Below are 17,448 nucleotides of genomic sequence, written 5' to 3' on the forward strand. Positions count from 1 at the left end.
CCACCCCCTCGCCGCCTCTTACCAAACACTGTAGTGTGCCTGACGAACGCCACGTCCCCAGCGTCTTCTTGCAGACACCTGTGAAACGAGAAAGCCCCAGGAGGGTCAGCACGGAGCCGCCATCCTCGGCCTCCTCCTCATGCCTCCCCGGGACAGGACCCTGGGGCTCGCCTCCTACAACGCTTCGGAGCAGCCCATCTGGGAAGGCGCAGAAACCACCTCGGGGTAGATAGTGAGGAAGGATGGCCCAGGCGCCCACCAGCACCCCCCACACACCTCCTGCATTAGAGGCTGAAGGGCAAAATGGGTCTTTCTATATAAAAAGGTCTGAAGCCTCTATATCCTTGAGCAGGTGGTCCTTTCTCCCAGGACCCAGTGGGCAAATGTGCCCTGGCTGGCGGCCACAAGTCTGCAAAAAGGCCTGAGCTCGGGCGGCAGATGTGAGGAGAGAGCAACACCAGCCTCAGCGCGGGGGGCTGGGGGTGCAGGGGGCAGCCGGGCAGAGCTCGCTGTCTCCCTGCTGGAGGAAATGCCCGCGCAGGGCAGGCCCCATCGGCCCAGACGCTCCAGCTGTCCTTCCGGGAGCGAGGGGCCGGTCGTGACACCACAAGCCCCCTTCAGTCCCTCTGGGGTTAAGGAGGGGGCAGAAGTCAGCAGAGCAACCCAGGCCGTCCCAGCGTGAACAAAGCCAGGGTCTGGGTTCTACGGGGACAAGGAATGACCACTGTTGGGGTGACGGCTCACGGGCTGGCGTAGAGGCGAGGGGCATGTGGGGGGACCCAGGGGCGGGCCTGGAGGGGCACACGCATTGGACAAAGCCAGTGACCTCTTTGGACTCAGTATCTCCATCTGCCCACCAGTAGGGGAATGAGACCAGCTCTGGGGTCCCCGCCGGCAGGCTGAGCTGTGTTTGGGGCCAGTGAAAGGGCTTCTCACTCACTTGAAGGCACCAGCGTAGCCAAAGTACGGCTCCCGGGTGGAGCAGGCACACTTATTTTCCCCCGCCCCCGCACACAGGCGACACAGGTTGGGGTATTCTTTTCCATCCGCGCAGGGCACACAACTGGCAGAGAAGAAATTGGCCGCCGCTGTTGAACACAAAGAATTAGACCACAGAGTGTGAGCCCGTCCGGCCGCAGCTCATTCCGCAGCCCAGCGATGAGAGCATGAACTGGAGAGGGGCAGAGAGAGAGAGGGAGACAGAGCTCCATCCTCCACCTCTGCGGGACAGCCTCACCCCTGCGGGACAGCCTCATGTGTGAGGTTAGGAGCTCAGACACGCACCGTGGCGACAACAGACTCAGCTGCCGCCTCTCAAGGGCCGTGGTGCAGTGGGCACACTGGGGTTCATCACACATGTTTACAAAGTGGCCTGTGTGTGCAACCCCGCCCAGAGATCGCCCACGACCCTCCAGCCATCTTACCTTTCTCAAGGGGCTCGGGGGGCCCTGCCCAGTTTAAGAACGGCCGAAGGATGCCCATCGGGATGTTCCACCCGGCAGACCTGCCAAGGCCTGTGTGGCAGGACTTCACGCCTTGTAGTTGGTTCAGCTGGAAGTTGGTTCCCTTCTTTGCGATGGCCACTGCATAATAGTAGCTTTGTGGCTCTGCAAAGGGACAGAGAGAATTGAAAGCTCTTAGCCGAAACTAGAGGGAGAAAAACAGCCCACCTTGACCTGGCCCTGATGGAAAGGGGAGCCATAGGCTGCCCTTTCCTTGGACCTGCTCTATTTCCCCAGGAGCACACACGTGCCCTCCCCCAGTGGGTCAGCATTGGGCCCAGAGAGCCCAGAGACCCTGTTCCCTGCAAGCCGGATGCTGAGACCCCACCTCTAGATCTCATCCACTCTGACTGCACAGAGCCTGGGGCCACCCCAGCTTCTGGGTCTCCAAGGAGAACTCACCCGCTTGGGTCCCATAGACCTCAGCTACTACAGGGCGCAGTTTATTGGGGTCCCTTCCTGCCTCGAGCACCAGACCACCATCAAGGGTCACAGCATCTGCCTTGTTTGCCTGAAAGCAAAGAAGCCAGACCAGTTTCAGGAGAGAGCTCACCCTAACCCAGACAATTGGATTTCAGGAGGTCAGAAAGACCTAGAAGGATCTTCAAAAGACTGGAAGGATCTTCGGAAGGGTCACCTTTGGGTCATAGTCACTCATGTTCGTTTGATGGCACGAGCCAAAGTTCCCCCTTTTGAAGGCAATGGTATCAGCCCAACGGCCTTAACTACCAAGGTTGGCATATTGTCTCTGTCTCTCTCAAAATAAATAAATAAACTAAAAAAAAGGAAATGCAAGTTCTAACAAAATGCCTATAATCATTTATAATGATTACAAATTCCCTCTTACTAATAGTCTGTTCATATCATTTTTCATTTATAACCCTATATTACTTACCAAATTGAATTATTTCTTTATAGAGCATATAGTACATAGTAATCACTTGTCAGAGCTGGTGCATAGTCATTGTGGTGCTTTTTAAATTTTTTGTTTGATTTTTTTTCATTTTTTAATGTTTATTTATTTTGTGGTCAGCACAGAGCCCGACATGGGCTCAAACTCATGAATGGTGAGATCAGGACCTCAGCCGAAATCAAGAGTCAAATGCTTAATTGACTGAGCAGCTCAGGCCCCCCTGTTTAAATGTTTTTAATGGCTATTGGGGCGCCTGAGTGGCTCAGTCGGTTAAGCGTCTGACTTCGGCTCAGGTCATGATCTCATGGTTCGTGGGTTCGAGCCCCACGTCAGGCTCTGTGCTGACAGCTCAGAGCCTGGAGCCTGCTTTGGATTCTGTATGTCTCTCTCTCTGCCCCTCACCCTTTCTCGTGCTCTTTCTCTCACACACACACAAAAACAAATAAACATTAAAAATATTTTAATGTTTTTAATGGCTATAAATTAAATTTTTAATATTCCTAAATCTGTCAGTTTTCTTCACAATTTAGTTCTTTGCTTAAAAGCTACAAGAGTTCTCTTTCTTCTACAGTTCTGCCAACTAACCTGTCTCTGGTTCTTCAATAATACACATATTATTTCTAACCATGTCTTCTGTCTCAACTTTGTTTTGACGTGTGGCCCAAAAAACTGGTTTCAAATGGGGCTTTTATTAAAAAGACAGATTTGGGGGCACCTGAGTGGCTCAGTCGGTTGAGCATCTGACTTCAGCTCAGGTCATGATCTCACGGTTCGTGGGTTCGAGCCCTATGTCGGGCTCTGTGCTGACAGCTAGCTCAGAGCCTGGAGCCTGTTTCAGATTCTGTGTCTCCCTCTCTCTCTGTCCCTCCCCTGCTTGCACTGTCTCTCTCTCTCTCAAAAAATAAATAAAACATGAAAATAAATAAATAAATAAAAATAAAAAGGTCGATTTTGCAACCTTATCACAGATAATCAGTTGAATTGGTTACAATACAGTCTAAGAATCTGCATTTTAAACCAGCGGGGTATACTGGTGCTCTTCTTCCCCAGCCCATAGTTGTAAAATAATAGCCTAAAACATTGTTCAAACTAGTTTTTTTCTCTTAAGGGTTACTCTCGATATTATTAGGAACTTTTACCCAAATTACCCACACTGTCTAGAGTCAAGTTCATACAGCCATGGCACATGGCAGGCGCAAAGGACACATGTGTTGAGTGACGAGCAAAAATTATTTCAGTAGATCTTATGCCTCAAGAAATGAAAGGAATCTGAAGTTATGCAGAAGTCATGATTCCCTTTGCGCTCCCTTTGGAAATGTGTCGCACAAACGTCTTTCCAGAGCCTGGACCCCTGGCCGGCCGGTCCCAGCAAGGCGATGATATGGGGACTAGAGATCGGCTGAACTTATTTTGCTCAGGGTTTGATGGTAACAATCTTGTAGAGGTTTTACCTTTCGGAGGAACCCTGACCTTTGCCAGTGTTACAGATTCATTCAGTATCAAGGCTCTGTGTTTGCACTGCTGTTCTTAACAATTACGGTGCGGGGCACCTGGGTGGCTTGGTTGCTTTACCATCTGACTCTTGATTTTGGCTCAGGTCTTAGCGATACAGTTCATGGAATAGAGCCCACGTCTGGCTTTGCACTGACAGCGCAGAGCCTGCTTGGGATTCTCTCTCTCCCTCTCTCTGCCCCTTCCCTTCTCGTGCTCCCTCTCTCTCTCTCAGAATAAATAAACACTTTTTAAAAAGGAAAAAAATGTGTGTTGCAACCATAGTTTCCCCACACGTGGTGTCTCCACTCTAGAATGTTAATATCTGCTTTCAAAATATCCTGTGTCCAATGAGGAAGGAGCACTCCCAGCCTACAGGTGCCCAGGAAGAAAAGCAGAGGAAGGAAGGGAACATACATTTTCTATTTTATGCCATGCCATTCCCTTCCATTCAGTTTGGTCCCAACAAACACATGGTACCGCCTTACCTTGATGGCCTGGATACACTCTTGGCGAGAGGTTTTCCTTGTGCAGGAGAGGGTGGGGCCACCCACTTTTTTCATATTCCGTTGGAATTTGGCGCATTTTGTTGCCTCTGCTTGCGATGTGGTGCACCACCGCACACTTTTCCTAGGGGCGCCCAGACACAGGCCTGGGGGAAAGAAGCGAAGGGGCAAGGGCTCAACCACTGCCCGTGGGAGAGACTACTTCACTCTCTGACAGACTTCTCCAGACTCCTCTGTCTCCCTGCTCCTCCTCTTTCCTCGCCATTCGGCCACTAAGTCAGGCCACTCTCCTCAAGTGGAAGTGTCTCGACTGTCTGGTGAGCACTGGCTGGAGGGCTGTGATTCTCCCCAGATGCAAGGAGACAGTCAGAGACTCGGGATTATGTTCCTTCCTGTCACTGACACATTTCCTGCCTCTAAAAAAATGATGATGCTCCTTGGCCTGAGTTTCTGGAGCTCTTCCACCTGCTTTGTCCCACTTGGAGCTAGGAGGTAGGACAAAAGGGGTTTTTGCTCCTGTTAATGTGGAAACTGGCTCTTGCAGAGCCTGAGAGACTGGCTGTTCAGCAGTGGCAAAATCCAGCCTAGAGTCCGGTCTCTCTAGACTCTTGTGTCTACAAGAATGTCCCCCAGCGGATGCCAAGGCAACTTAAACACACCCGACTCCTTGTCAGTAGATACACCGAGTGGTGTACCAAATGGGTCAATGTGCCTGAGTTGCCACCATTCACCTCTCTGTATCAGAAAGACTGACTCTCCTACCAAGCCTACCTTGCTGGTAGAATCAGTGCAATTGGGAAGAAGTCTGGACCAGATTTGTTCACGGGTCTTAACCACCACATGGTTGCCTGATAAATGGTGTCTATGAAAACCTTACCGTTTGTCACCATTACATTAAAAAGGTGAAAGACTGAATGCTCTTTCCGGAAGATCAAGTCTCTGCTCTCAGTTTTCCTATTCAACATAATACTGGAGAGCCTAGCCACAGTAAAATAAAATGCAACAGAAGTCATCCAGACCAGAAAGGAAGGAGTAAAACTGTCTTTATTTGCAGATGATGCAGTCCTCTATGCAGAAAATCCTAAGGCATGCACAGAATGCTATAAGAACTAATACACAAATATAACAAGGTCACAGGATTCAAGATCGATATGTAAAGAACAATTGTATTTTTGCATATAAGCCTTGGATGATCCAAAAACCAAATTAAGAAAATAATTCTATTCACGATAACATTAAAACGATTAACTACTTAGGAAATATTTAACAAAACAATACAAAATTTACACTGAAATTTAAAACTTTGCTGAAGAAATTAAAACTCTAAATAAATGGAGAAGCACTTACATTCATGCTTTATAAATTCAATATTGTTAAGATGGTAATTCTCTTTAAATTGATAAAGAGAATCAGCACAAACCCTATCCAAATCCCAGCAGGCTGGGAGGAGGGGGGTGATGTGCAGGAACTGACAAGCAGATTCTACAATTTATGTAAGATAAATAAATCGATGTAAAACAGCCAAGATAATTCTGTATCATTTATATTTACAATTTATTTTTGTATAATTAATATATAATAGTCAAACAATTTTGAAAAAGAACAAATCTCAAGGAATTTTACTTCCTAATTTCCAAACAAACTATAAAACCAAAGTTATCAAAACGGTGTGATATTAGGATAAAGATAGACTTATAGATCAATGAAACAGATCCTTATATTTACATTCAATTGATTTTAGACAAGGGCACTAAGGCAATTCATTGGCAGAAGGACAGTCTGTTAACAAAGGGTGCTAGCACAACATATATCTGCATACAAAAAACAATTAACATAGAGCCCTACCTCACACCATACACAGAAATCAACTCAAAGTGGATCATAGAATTTAGCGTAAGAGATAAAACAATTAAACTTTCAGAAGGAAACACAGGGGGAGGGGCACCTGGGTGGCTCAGGCGGCTGAGCATTCAACTTCAGCTCAGCTCATGATCTCACGGTTCGTGGGTTCAAGCCCCGCATCGGGCTCTGTGCTGACAGCTCAGAGCCTGGAGCCTGCTTCAGATTCTATGTGTCCCTCTCTCTCTGCCCCTCCCCTGCTCATGCTCTGTCTCTCTCTGTCTCTCAAAAATAAATAAATGTTAAAAAATAATAAAAATATTTAATAAAAAAGCAAACACAGGGGGAAACTTTGCAACCTTGGGATAGGCAAAGTTTAATTAGCTATGACACCACAAGTACAGTCCATAAATGAAAAATCTTGAGAAAGTGGCCTATCGAAATTTAAAACTTCTGTGTTTCAAAAGACAGTTAAGAAAATACAGACACAGGGATGCCTGAGGGGCTCAGTCAGTTGAGCATCTGACTCTTGATGTCAGCTCAGGCCATGATCTCACAGTTTGCGAGACTGAGCCCCTAGTAGGGCTCTATGCTGACAGCGTGGAGGTTGCTTGGGATCTCTCTCTCTCTCTCTCTCTCTCTCTCTCTCTGCACCCGCCCCCACCCACCTTAAACATTTTTTTAAGAAAAACAGGCAGAAGAAGGGCGCCTGGTGGCTCAGTCAGTTAATTGTCTGACTTCAACTCAGGTCATGATCTCACAGTTCATGGGCTCAAGCCCCAAGTCGGGCTCTGTGCTGACAGCTCAGAGCCTGGAGCCTGCTTCATATTCTGTGTCTCCCTCTCTCTCTCTACCCTTCCCCAACTTACACTCTCTCTCTCTCTCAAAAAATAAATAAACATTTTTAAAAAATTTTTAACAGGCAGAAGATATGACATTTCACCAGAGAAGATCTATGAATAGCTAATGAGCACATGAAAAGATGTTCACCACCATTAGTCTTTAGGGAAGTGCAAATTAAAAGCACAATGAGGGATTCCTTTCATACCTACTGGGCATGGTCATAATAACTAAAACGGAGGATAACAAATGTTGGTAAGGAGATGAAGAAATGGGACCCCTTATACATTGCTAAGAATGGAAGATTGTTGGGACCACTTCGGGAAACAGGTGGGCAGCTTCTGAAAATGTTAAACATTTTGACCCAGCAATTCCACATCTAGATATATACCCAAAAGAAAAAAATCATTCATCTGCATAGACTCCTGTAGAAACAGTCACAGCAGCATTATTCAGCAAAGCCCAAAACTGGAAAGAACCTAAAAGTACAGCCACTGGTGAATGAATGGCTAGACAAAGTGTGGTACATCCACGCAATAGAGGATTATTTGGCAGTAAAAAGGAAAGAGCTAGAGATACGCACTACACTATGAGCGCGTCTCATTTACGCTAAAAGAAGGAAGCCAGACACAAGACACCACCTGTTGTGTGATTCCACTTGTACATGAAGAGGCACATTATAAAAGAGAAAGGAATTAGCGATTGGCCTGATGCTGGGGTCGGAATGGAGAGTAACTATAAATGGACATGAAGAATCTTATTACGAGGGTAGAAATGAACTAAAACAATTTTACAGTGATGGTTGTGCCACTTGGTAAAATTCCTAAAAATCATTGAATAGTACACTCGAAGTAGGTGAATCTTATGATACGCAAAATATACCTCAATAAACACACACACACACACACCTGATTGCAAAAGCCCCTTTCCCGTTTGGATATGCGTTAGGGTGGAACATTCAGCCCTCTGCTACCTCCTATTTATGAGCCATCCCCTGCACAGTCAGACCCACCAAGGTATTTGAGGCTCCCTGGGAGGGTGCAGGGAGGAGACCAGCGGCTCCCAGGCCGAGTCAGCCGGGCTCAAGGGCATGCTGCCGCACTCCTCCACCGGCCATTGTCCCAGGAAATCCCAAAGGGTGGAATCTATCCCAAGGCCCTCGGGTAATTGTCCTGCCATAAACATATTAACCCAGTTGTATTCAACCATTTGTGGCCCAGTAGCATTTACTAGATGCCTTCTGTATACATGGCACTGTGCATCATACCGAGGAACATGTAAGCAGACAGGACAAGATCTCACCCCACATCTGGAGAGAAAAAAGTCAAGAAAGAGGAAGCTAAGGATGATGAATACTCTAGAAGAGACCAATGCCAGAGCAGAAGTGAGGTCCCCAGGACCTAAGCCAGTAATGACGGTGGTGGCATTCCTGGAGGTGAGAGCAATGGACCCCGATGCACAGCTAATGCTGCAAGCACGTTTTATTTCAGGTTCTCTACTCAACACTCCACATCTTCTCTGTCCATTGGTGCTTCCGACCCTCTATATTGTAAGTTCGGCTAATATCATTTCCAAGTGAGAAAACAGTGTCTTTAGCTAGTTATGTGGTTTGCCCAAGGTCCCACAGCTGATAAGTATCGGGTCTAGGATTTGAACCTACAAAGTCAGACACAAAAACCCTGCCCTTACCACAAGGCTAGCCTGACTATTTAGGCTGGCTAAGTTAGAGGTGGGCTGCAGTAGAAAGGGGGCTAGTGAAGGATGTGGGGTCAGAGCATGGAAAGCCCTCCAAGCCGGTCTGGGGAGGCCTTACTCCCGAGGGGGTGGAGCTCTCTCCTGAAGAGAGTAGAGATAAGGGCTCTGCCTAGAATGGGGAAGGGGGTGGACTGAAAGCCGGAACCAAGTGGAAAAGCACTGGGAATGGAGAAGCAGGAAAAGGGAGCTGGTGTCAGGAATTAGCTTGGTGACAGGATGGGACCTGGGGGTGAAGAGGGAGAGCCAAACCGGAGACCATGCTTCAAGGTGGGGCCAGGGCGTGAAGAGTGGCAGGAACGGGAACCCACGGAACCCACGGGTAGAGAGCTCATTTCTTCCCTTGGCAAAGGCTGAACTAGGAGACTAAAGAACCACTGAGGGGTTTACCAAGATCCGCAGTCCCAGCCCCCCCCAAATACCGGGGGCACCGAATGCACCACAAGCTCATCTCCCCCCTCCCTCCCCAACAGCTGAAGCCACAGTACCCCCACCCCCATGACCACATACTGCCAGAAGCAGGTCTGGGGTTGGCCCTTCCTGCATCCCCAACCCAGCACCTGAACTGTGTCAGCCACTCAGATGCTGCCCCCATGATTCAGGCTGGAAACTTCTTAAAGGGAAGCATCCTGGGGTTGCTTCTGTGCAGACATGCAGTGTTCTGACCCCAAAGGGCAGGGCTGGGATGGAGCTACCCTTCTCGGACACCGGCCTCTGCCAGCAAGGAAGTTCTCTGGGTCTCATTTTCCTTTCATGTAAAAAGCCTACAACATTCCTCTGGGTATCAAAGGTCCTGGTGCGAGATAGCGGGACAGGGTCCCAGAGGCCTTTTGGAATGCTTTGCGCGGCCCTAGAAACTCCGGGATCTGCCTGGAGGAGCTCTGCTCTGGCTCCTCCCCCCTCCCTCCCTGGTAGGTGGGCGGGACCCGGCCCCAAGTCCCCTCCCCCACCCCCACCCCCACCCCCTGCAGCGTCCCACGGTGAGGGCTCTGGGCGCTTGCGCCCACCTGGCGGGGCGCGGACAGAGGGGAGCCCACCGGCGAGCCTCGGAGACAGGGGCGCGCACCCGGCGCAGCGTAGGCACAGAGGGGTGCCCACCCGGCGGGGCGCGGCCCCAGGTCCCTGCACTCACCGAGGGCCCCTAGGAACAGCAGGGCAGGAAAGACTAGCTTCATTCTGGGTTCCTGAGGCGACCGGCGAATGAAAGCTCTGCCACCCGAGCAAGCTCTGCACCCCTTTATCCGGGGCTTGGTGACCTCACCGGGTGTGCCCCGCCCTGTGGCCCAATCGGCACCCCCTATCCTCCCCCCTAAACCCCCAACTAGTTCCTTGAGGCTCAGAAGGGGGGCGGGGCGGTGAGGGGGAACAGGTGGGTGGGGAGAAGGACCAGTGCCTATGCCGCTTAGCCCCACGAAAGGGGAAACCCAGCCCACAGCCACTGCGCTGCTGGTCCCGCCTGGTTACTGGGATGGTCTTTCCATCTAGGAGTCCGCAAGCCCCTAGGGAGTCGTGACCCCTGAGTCTGGTCCTTCCTCTGGTCTCAGCGCCTCCTGGAGGGTTGGACCCAGAGCGGGGATCCTAAGGAGAATATTTGTGATCCTTTGTGATCATTTGTGATCAGAACTGTTGAGACTTGATTTTCTTTAGCAGATGGGTCTAAAGTGCCTGGGAGCCAGTCAGGGCAGGGGTCCCCCTCCTTGGCCAGCAGCCAGCCCAGAGCTCTGCAGGAGACCCAGCTGTGTTGGCCTGAGATCAGCAGCCTGGGACAGCTAGCGGAGGTGACAGACGCTGCCCAGAGTCTGACCCCGGCTGCCCACGGGGTCTCTCCTGGCCCCACCAAGAACACAGTACAGCTCCCAGAAGTCAGAGCCAGAGGTCTCAGAGGAGACGGCTGTCCCCTTGCCCCCTCCTTCGCCAGTGAGAAGGCTGTCCTAACTTGTTTTATTTTTGTTTTGGTTTGTGGCAGAATGAGGTGGGAGATGGGAACCCCTTGTTGTTGTTTTTTTTTAGTTTAAATCCGAGTCAGTTAACATGTGGTGCAGTAATGGTTTCAGGAGTAGAATTTAATGATTCATCATTTACATCAACACCCAGTGCTCATCTCAAGTGCCCTCCTTACTGCCCATCACCTCCTAGAGCCCATCCCTCACCCACGCCTTCTCCAGCAACCCTCCATTTGTTCTCTGTATTTAAGAGTCTCTTATGATTCGCCCCCCTCTCCGCTTTTAACTTATTTTTCCTTCCCTTCTCCTATGTTCATCTGTTTTGTTTCTTAAATTCTACGTATGAGTGAAATCATGTGCTTGTCTTTCTCTGACTGACTTATTTCCCTTAGCATAAGACACTCTGGTTCCATCCATGTGTTGCAAATGGCAGGATTTCATTCTTTTTGATCGCCATGTATAGAGATACCGTATCTTCTTTATCCATGGACATTTGGGCTCTTTCCATATTTGGCTATTGTGGGAACCTCATTTTGAAAATGTCACATTTTGTCTTCATACATAGCGGACCATATTTCAGGAAGAGGTTTTAAAGTCTAAAGCTAGGATTCTGCTAAGTGTATCTTGAAAATACGGTCCCATCATGCACGAAGGCTCACATACAAGGGTCTCTGGGGCAGCACCGCATGGAAGCAACTTAAACGTCCATGTCGGGGGGGGGGGTGTCACAGAGTGTGGCATCATGCATGCCGGGGGACACATTCCAGCCTCAGAGAGTTATGGGTCACCCTGTACGTACTAAGGTGAACTCGGCACCAAGAGATATTGGGTGCAGAAGTAAGGTCCCAGTAGTGAGGGAAATCACAGGCCAGCTTTGCCGAGACCTGAAGTCTGCTCCTCCGGGGAAGCTGGCTTGGACTGTTGGCTTGCATGCACACCGAGGATTTCCTGGAGCAGCTGGGCAGCAGCTGGGGGGGGGGGGGCAGCACGGTGAAGGGTGGGCAAGCCGCAGGCTCCGGCCATGAAGAGCCAGACCTGGCCCAAGTCCTCGAGACCCTCAAGGAAGCCGCGGGGCGCCTCTGTCCCAGGTGTGGAGCCTGGCAAGACCCAGCCTGAGGTCTGATCAGCCTCCCTGCTTACCAGACACAAGAGTGAGGTCTGGGGTTCAGCACTAGAATCAACACCTGGGTTTGGGGGTGACAGATCCAGGGTCTTCTGTTGTTTGGAAACATAGTGTCACAACATTGAAAGTTGCTTTCATCAATAATTGCAATGAGCCATTTCAAAATTAGTGAAGAAATACACAGTTGACTAATTCTCCAGAGTGCCGAAGCATCTTTGAACCTCAATTAGCAGCTCGGCTCTGCCTTTCCATGATTATAAAAGAATGAAGAAATGTCACAAGCCATGTGTCTGTCTCTGAACGCAAATTTAAAAAATGATGGATTATGATATCGGAACCTCTTGACCCTCTTATGTCTGTTCCAGCACTGGGAGGGACACGGAGACCCTGGGGCCACCACCAACAGGCTGAGCTTCAGGGATGCCCCGGGAACAGGACTGGGATTGGCTAGGCCACAGGGCAGACTGTTTTTGTGCCGTGTCCGAAGGGAATGGCTCAGCCCCAGGCCAGGCATGTGCTCAGTTGGACACACTCAGACCAGCCTTCCATCTGCAGGGGACGCTGACATAAGGGTGGGATCTACCCAGAAGATGATGAGGTTTAACTGATCTATTATCAACATTGATGCATGCGTGCCAGAACTGGTGAGTTCCAGGAGGGACCCGGAGAAGAGGGGTCTGTCCTTGCCCTCAGGAGCCCACAGCACAGCCAAGGCATGGGGAGCAGGCACAGGCACCTGGAAAAACCAAGACAGCATAAACAAAGTGAGGGTGGGGACCACCTGGGTGACTCAGTCAATCAAGCCTCTGACTTTGGCTCAGGATATGCCTTCAAGGTTTGCAAGTTCGAGCCCTGCATCAGGCTCTGAGCCTGCTTTGGATTCTGTGTCTCCCCCTCTCTCTCACTCTCTGCCCCTCACCCGCTCGTGCTCTGTCTCTTTAAAATAAATAAGGATTTTTTTAATCTGAAAAAAAAAGTGAGGGTGGGAGGAGACAGGACCGACCAGTTCCCATCATGAGGGTTCCAGAAGAATTCGAGGAAGAACAGTTGACCTGGGTACCTGGAAGAAGGACAGCATTTCTACAAGGAGAATATTCAGGTGGAGGGAACAGCCAAGTAAAGGGCACATGAGAACCCCGTGACCAATTACCCGAGCACGAGGAACAACAGAAGACCACTCGGGCTTTCTGTCCCCGAAAGCTTCTTGGAAGAAGGATTAACAAAGTCAGCCCCTCTATCCTGAGCACCACACCCAGGTGTCTGTCTGCCTCTGAACCGCTCCTCTAATGGGTCCTGTGGGTACTGAAATTCGGTGCATCTGAAATGAAACTCACCCACCCCCTCCAGCCCTGTATCTCTTCTTGGACTTCCTACCACCTTCCACCAAACCCTCCAAACAAAAAGCCTCAGAGTGGTCCTCAAATCCTCTGACCAGCCAGCCCTGTATGTGTGACGGACAGCTGATGATCAACGTTGGTTGAAGGAATGCATGAATGAGTGGGGAAGAGGGCCAGGAAGTGGGTGACCGATCCTGTTCGTAATACGTCAAGTCTGAAAGACAGTGAGGGCTGGAGCTGGCTATGCCAGGGCCTCTCCAGAGCCTGCAAGAAAGTAGGGGACAGGTTTCCCAATGCTGAGACTGTGGCATGGCATGAACATAAGAAGTGTGAAGAAGGGTGGCAGTCATACGAACCACCGTGCACTGGTGGGAGCTGGTGTTTGGCAGGAGGGTCAGGGGAGCCATCTAACATGTCCCACATCCTTGCTCCCTCTCCACCCCTGAAATTCACACGGGGACCCTTGGCAGGGACAGACTGGCACACGGTAAGCCCTTCCCACGGGCATGCCGTAAGCCCCACACCCTGCCCTCTGTGAGTCCTCCAGCTTCAAACCCCAAGAAGAGCTCTGGGAAGAACGGGTAGACCTGGGCAGAACCCACTCTAGATAGAATAGACGAGAGGAAAGGAGTTCTCGAGATATCTACTCACACGAGGGCCCCAGCCTGGCCAACAGGAGATCCCAGACCAGGGATCCTGCCGCTGCTGATGTGTGAGGTTACCGGCTGGGTAGAGAGCCACTTGTTAAATATTTAGGAATTTCGTGGCAGGTTGTTGAACCATCGGCAGCTTGAAATCATTCGTGGTGAGAGTCTTTACACCATGGACACTGGCAAACGCCATGAAGCTGGGCATTTCTCCCTCCCGGAGAGCCAGGTCTGTCACTGCTTGGAGGCATGCAGTGCCCACGTTAGCGTGGGTATCTGGGGCTGGTGTGCTATCCCAGGAGAGAGACAAGGTAATAACCCAAAGCCCTGAGTCTCCCCTGAGGCCCACGACCAGTCTGTCACCCTCAAGGACCCAGAACTCCCTGAGAGCTCAGGATGGGGAGGCGAGATCCAGGAATATCCTTAGCTCTTGAACTCAGCAAGATGGAAAACCTACAGATAAAGAGCCCCTTCCATGGAGCAGGCTCTCTCCAGCCCCTTCCACACATCAGCCGTGGCGTTTGGTCCTCATCTGAAGCACCAAGACCTGCCTCATTGGGCCTGCTTTCCAAACAGGGTGGAATCAGGCAAAGCAGCTTGCCCCCAGTCACTCAGTTGGTTAGACCTAGAAACCCGCCATGATCCTTATCCTTTATTGTTATCGATTGTTCCTTTGCTGACCCCCTGAAGGGAGAGCAGAAGGTGAGCAAAACTGAGGATGAGGTGGACAGAGAGCCCCCTGCTCGTTGGCCGGTGTCATGGTCATGATTTCCAGGTCGTTCAGCCCCAAGCTGGCCCCCTGCATAGAGCCGAAGGCCCTGGAGACTCTTCGGGCCTGTCCATGGGTGGTGGGGGCTGCTATGGGGAGAGAGCCGAGCTGAAGGGTGGCGGGCAGTAAAATGGTGGCTTTATTAACTAATATGTCTTGTTGCCAAACGTTGCCTAATTTACAAAGAACCCACAAAGACAAAGAGCTTCTATCTTATTGGACAGCGCTCTTCCTCCTTCCCCTCCTCACCTACCTCCCTCGTAATCAGGACCCTCTGCCCCCTCCGGACCCTCCCCTCACAGGGCCGGCACCCCCACAGACCTGCTGAGTGACCCTGCACCATCCTATCCGATGGTCCGAGGGGCAGCTTTTCCAGTTGCAGATTTCAATTCTCCTGGCCAGAATAGAACCCCATGTCGCTGGCAGAAATCCCAACTCCGTGAACACCTCATCACTGTATCCACGGAGATGAGAATGTGCAGCAGGGCCAGGCCCGGGGAAAGTCTTCCTGGAAGGTGCCAGCCAAGGGCAGCCTGGAAGGTGGCAGGGGCTGGCCCAGGCCCCATGCAAATTTCTTCCCAGAAGGAATGAGGTCCTTGCCAGAGAACCCCCCCCAGGCAGGAGGCACCTGAGCCTGGGGCCACTGCTGCCGCCTGTCCCAGGGGGCAGTATTCTGGGGGACAGGGGGCCTGCCCCATGGCCCTTGGCGTCTGCAGCTTAGCTGGCCAGCGGCCTCCAGTCTGCTGTCTGCACCTCGTGGGACAGAGGTGGTGGGCCATCCCTGAGAAGGAGCTTGAGTGGGTGCCCAGAGGAGCAAGGAGCCCCTGTTTGCCTCCACCTGCCGGGCGCTGCTCCTCCCCAGCTCCCCGAGGCCAGGAGTGGTTAGCCCATCTGCTCCGAGTAGACTTCTCTGCATCCCCTCATTCATTTCTTCACTGGACGGCCTCACGGGCCAGTGGGCACAGGGGACACACGGTTAGAAACACGGGAGATTGGGTTGGAACCTGCTCCACTCTAAATAGCCACCTGGATCCATGCTAGTCTTTTAACCCGTCTAAACCTCAGTTTCCCCATGTGTTTAAAAAAAAAAAAGGCATAGAAATAATACCCGCCTCATGAAGTGGGCAGAGTTAAAATCCGACATTTGAGATGCTTACGAAATGCTCAGCAGACACTCATGAGCCCCAATGAGTGGGCTTCAGCTGGGCACAAGCATCCGGGGGGTGGGAGCAGGTAGGCAGGGAAGGCGCTCCCGAAGCGGGGACCAGGGCAGAACCATTCTTCCCACGTGCCCCTCCTTCTGCCAGAGCATATGGCTGCCCTCAGCTGCCCGCGTTTTCTCAAGTGTCGGTCTTACCCCGTCCTGCTCCCCAGCTCTTTCTCCACACCTCTGTCTCGGATCCCTGCCTCTTCCCCTCTCTGCTGCAGACCCTGGCTCAGCCTCCTTCTGTCACCGTGATTGTAGCGCTGACCCTCCTGCCTGTACCTGCCCCCTGATGCCAAGCTCTGGGAGGAAAGGGCTACAGCTGACCGGTCTCTGGATCCTCAAGGTCAAAAGTGAGCTCACAGCCTGGCCCAGAGGAGAGCCTCACTGAGGGAATCATTCACTGGGTGTGAAGAGAGGCAGGTGGAGAGGCCGAAATCCCCACCCCAAAATCCTGTGATTACAAATCTGACAGCACCCTTCTCGTCCTCACGAAGGGGGGAAGGCACTGGCCCTTGAGGATGACTAGGGCGCTGAGCTCCAGCGTGGCGGGTGTGGGAGCGGCCGCCCAACTTTCTTTTTCCCCAGTCTGTGCCCTGCAGAAACCTCCCAGCAGCTGGGACATTCTGGTCTTGCCCCTGGCCTGCCTTCTAAAGCATCTGGTGTACTGAGCAGCCTCAGTGTGAGGACAGCACCTGGGGGAAGGGGGGAGGTGATGGGAAAAGCCGGAGGAGAGAGTCCACCACCGCACCCAGCCCCCAGCCCCCTCTCCTACAGGGGATCTAGGACCCCTTCTACTGAAAGCCCTCTTCCCTCCCCTACAACCTGCACCTGCTTCAAAAAGCAAGGTGAGGGAGCACCACGAGGGCACCGAGGAAATAGCAGACATGAGCTGAGAGGACTGTGGAGGCAAGGGGGCCAGAGCCCCCCAAACTCTAATGCATCCCCTCTTTCCAGGCCAGAGCTTCAGTCATCTTTAGGAGCTAGTTTCCAGCCAAAAGCCTATTGGCATGTCCAGGGGGGACTTGGTAGCCTCTCTCTAGCTCCTTCTGAGTGCTCTCTTCTCCAGGGACAGCTGCCCTTCCCATCCCCCCACCTCTCCCTCCCAGCTCCCGATTCAGCCCCCTTCCTCCCTGGCGCTCACTTATTCTTGTTCAGCTGAAACCAGAGAGAAAGCTCCCAGGAACCCAGCTCCTTATAGGGGGTGCCTGCACGTGAGCCCTGGCTCCCAGTCCTACAAGTGTGTGTTATCACTGAACTTGCACTCTCCCAAGGTTGCAGAGAGCCCTGGCCGGGTTCTCTCCAGGGCACCCTATCTGCTCATCCTTAACTTCCTAAGTGCTCACGTGGAGTGAGACGAAGGGCAGAGAGGGGGAGCAAGATGCCCCCTTTTCCGGATCCACTGAGCAGGTCTTGATCACAAGCAACATCTCCCTCCATAAAATATTAACTTCCAGAGAAAAGACAGAGTTCAGCCCCCTGTTTGGCTCTCTTGAAGAGAGAGCTGAAACCATCCCCCCATCCCAGCTGTGTGGTGTTTGAGGGAGGACTGGGGGAGCCTGGGGGTGGGGGCGGGGGTACC

The 17,448-nt window shown here is 51.5% G+C and overlaps 1 protein-coding gene across 1 annotated transcript in view; it reads right to left on the reverse strand.

Annotated features, from left to right (window-relative positions):
- LTF (lactotransferrin) overlaps nt 1-10,065 on the reverse strand; it is a 29,863-nt gene extending 19,798 nt beyond the window's left edge. Inside the window, exons 1-6 of the mRNA XM_029918243.1 lie at nt 9,976-10,065; nt 4,395-4,558; nt 1,905-2,013; nt 1,425-1,607; nt 941-1,088; nt 23-78 (exon numbers count right to left, since the gene is read on the reverse strand). Of these exons, the coding sequence (XP_029774103.1) occupies nt 23-78; nt 941-1,088; nt 1,425-1,607; nt 1,905-2,013; nt 4,395-4,558; nt 9,976-10,018 (703 nt within the window). The 5' untranslated portion in view covers nt 10,019-10,065. The remainder of the gene's footprint in view (nt 1-22; nt 79-940; nt 1,089-1,424; nt 1,608-1,904; nt 2,014-4,394; nt 4,559-9,975) is intronic.
- Nucleotides 10,066-17,448: the final 7,383 nt, after the last annotated feature.

Source organism: Suricata suricatta, chromosome 12 (assembly GCF_006229205.1).
Source record: "Suricata suricatta isolate VVHF042 chromosome 12, meerkat_22Aug2017_6uvM2_HiC, whole genome shotgun sequence".
In the NCBI taxonomy this organism is placed as follows: domain Eukaryota; kingdom Metazoa; phylum Chordata; class Mammalia; order Carnivora; family Herpestidae; genus Suricata; species Suricata suricatta.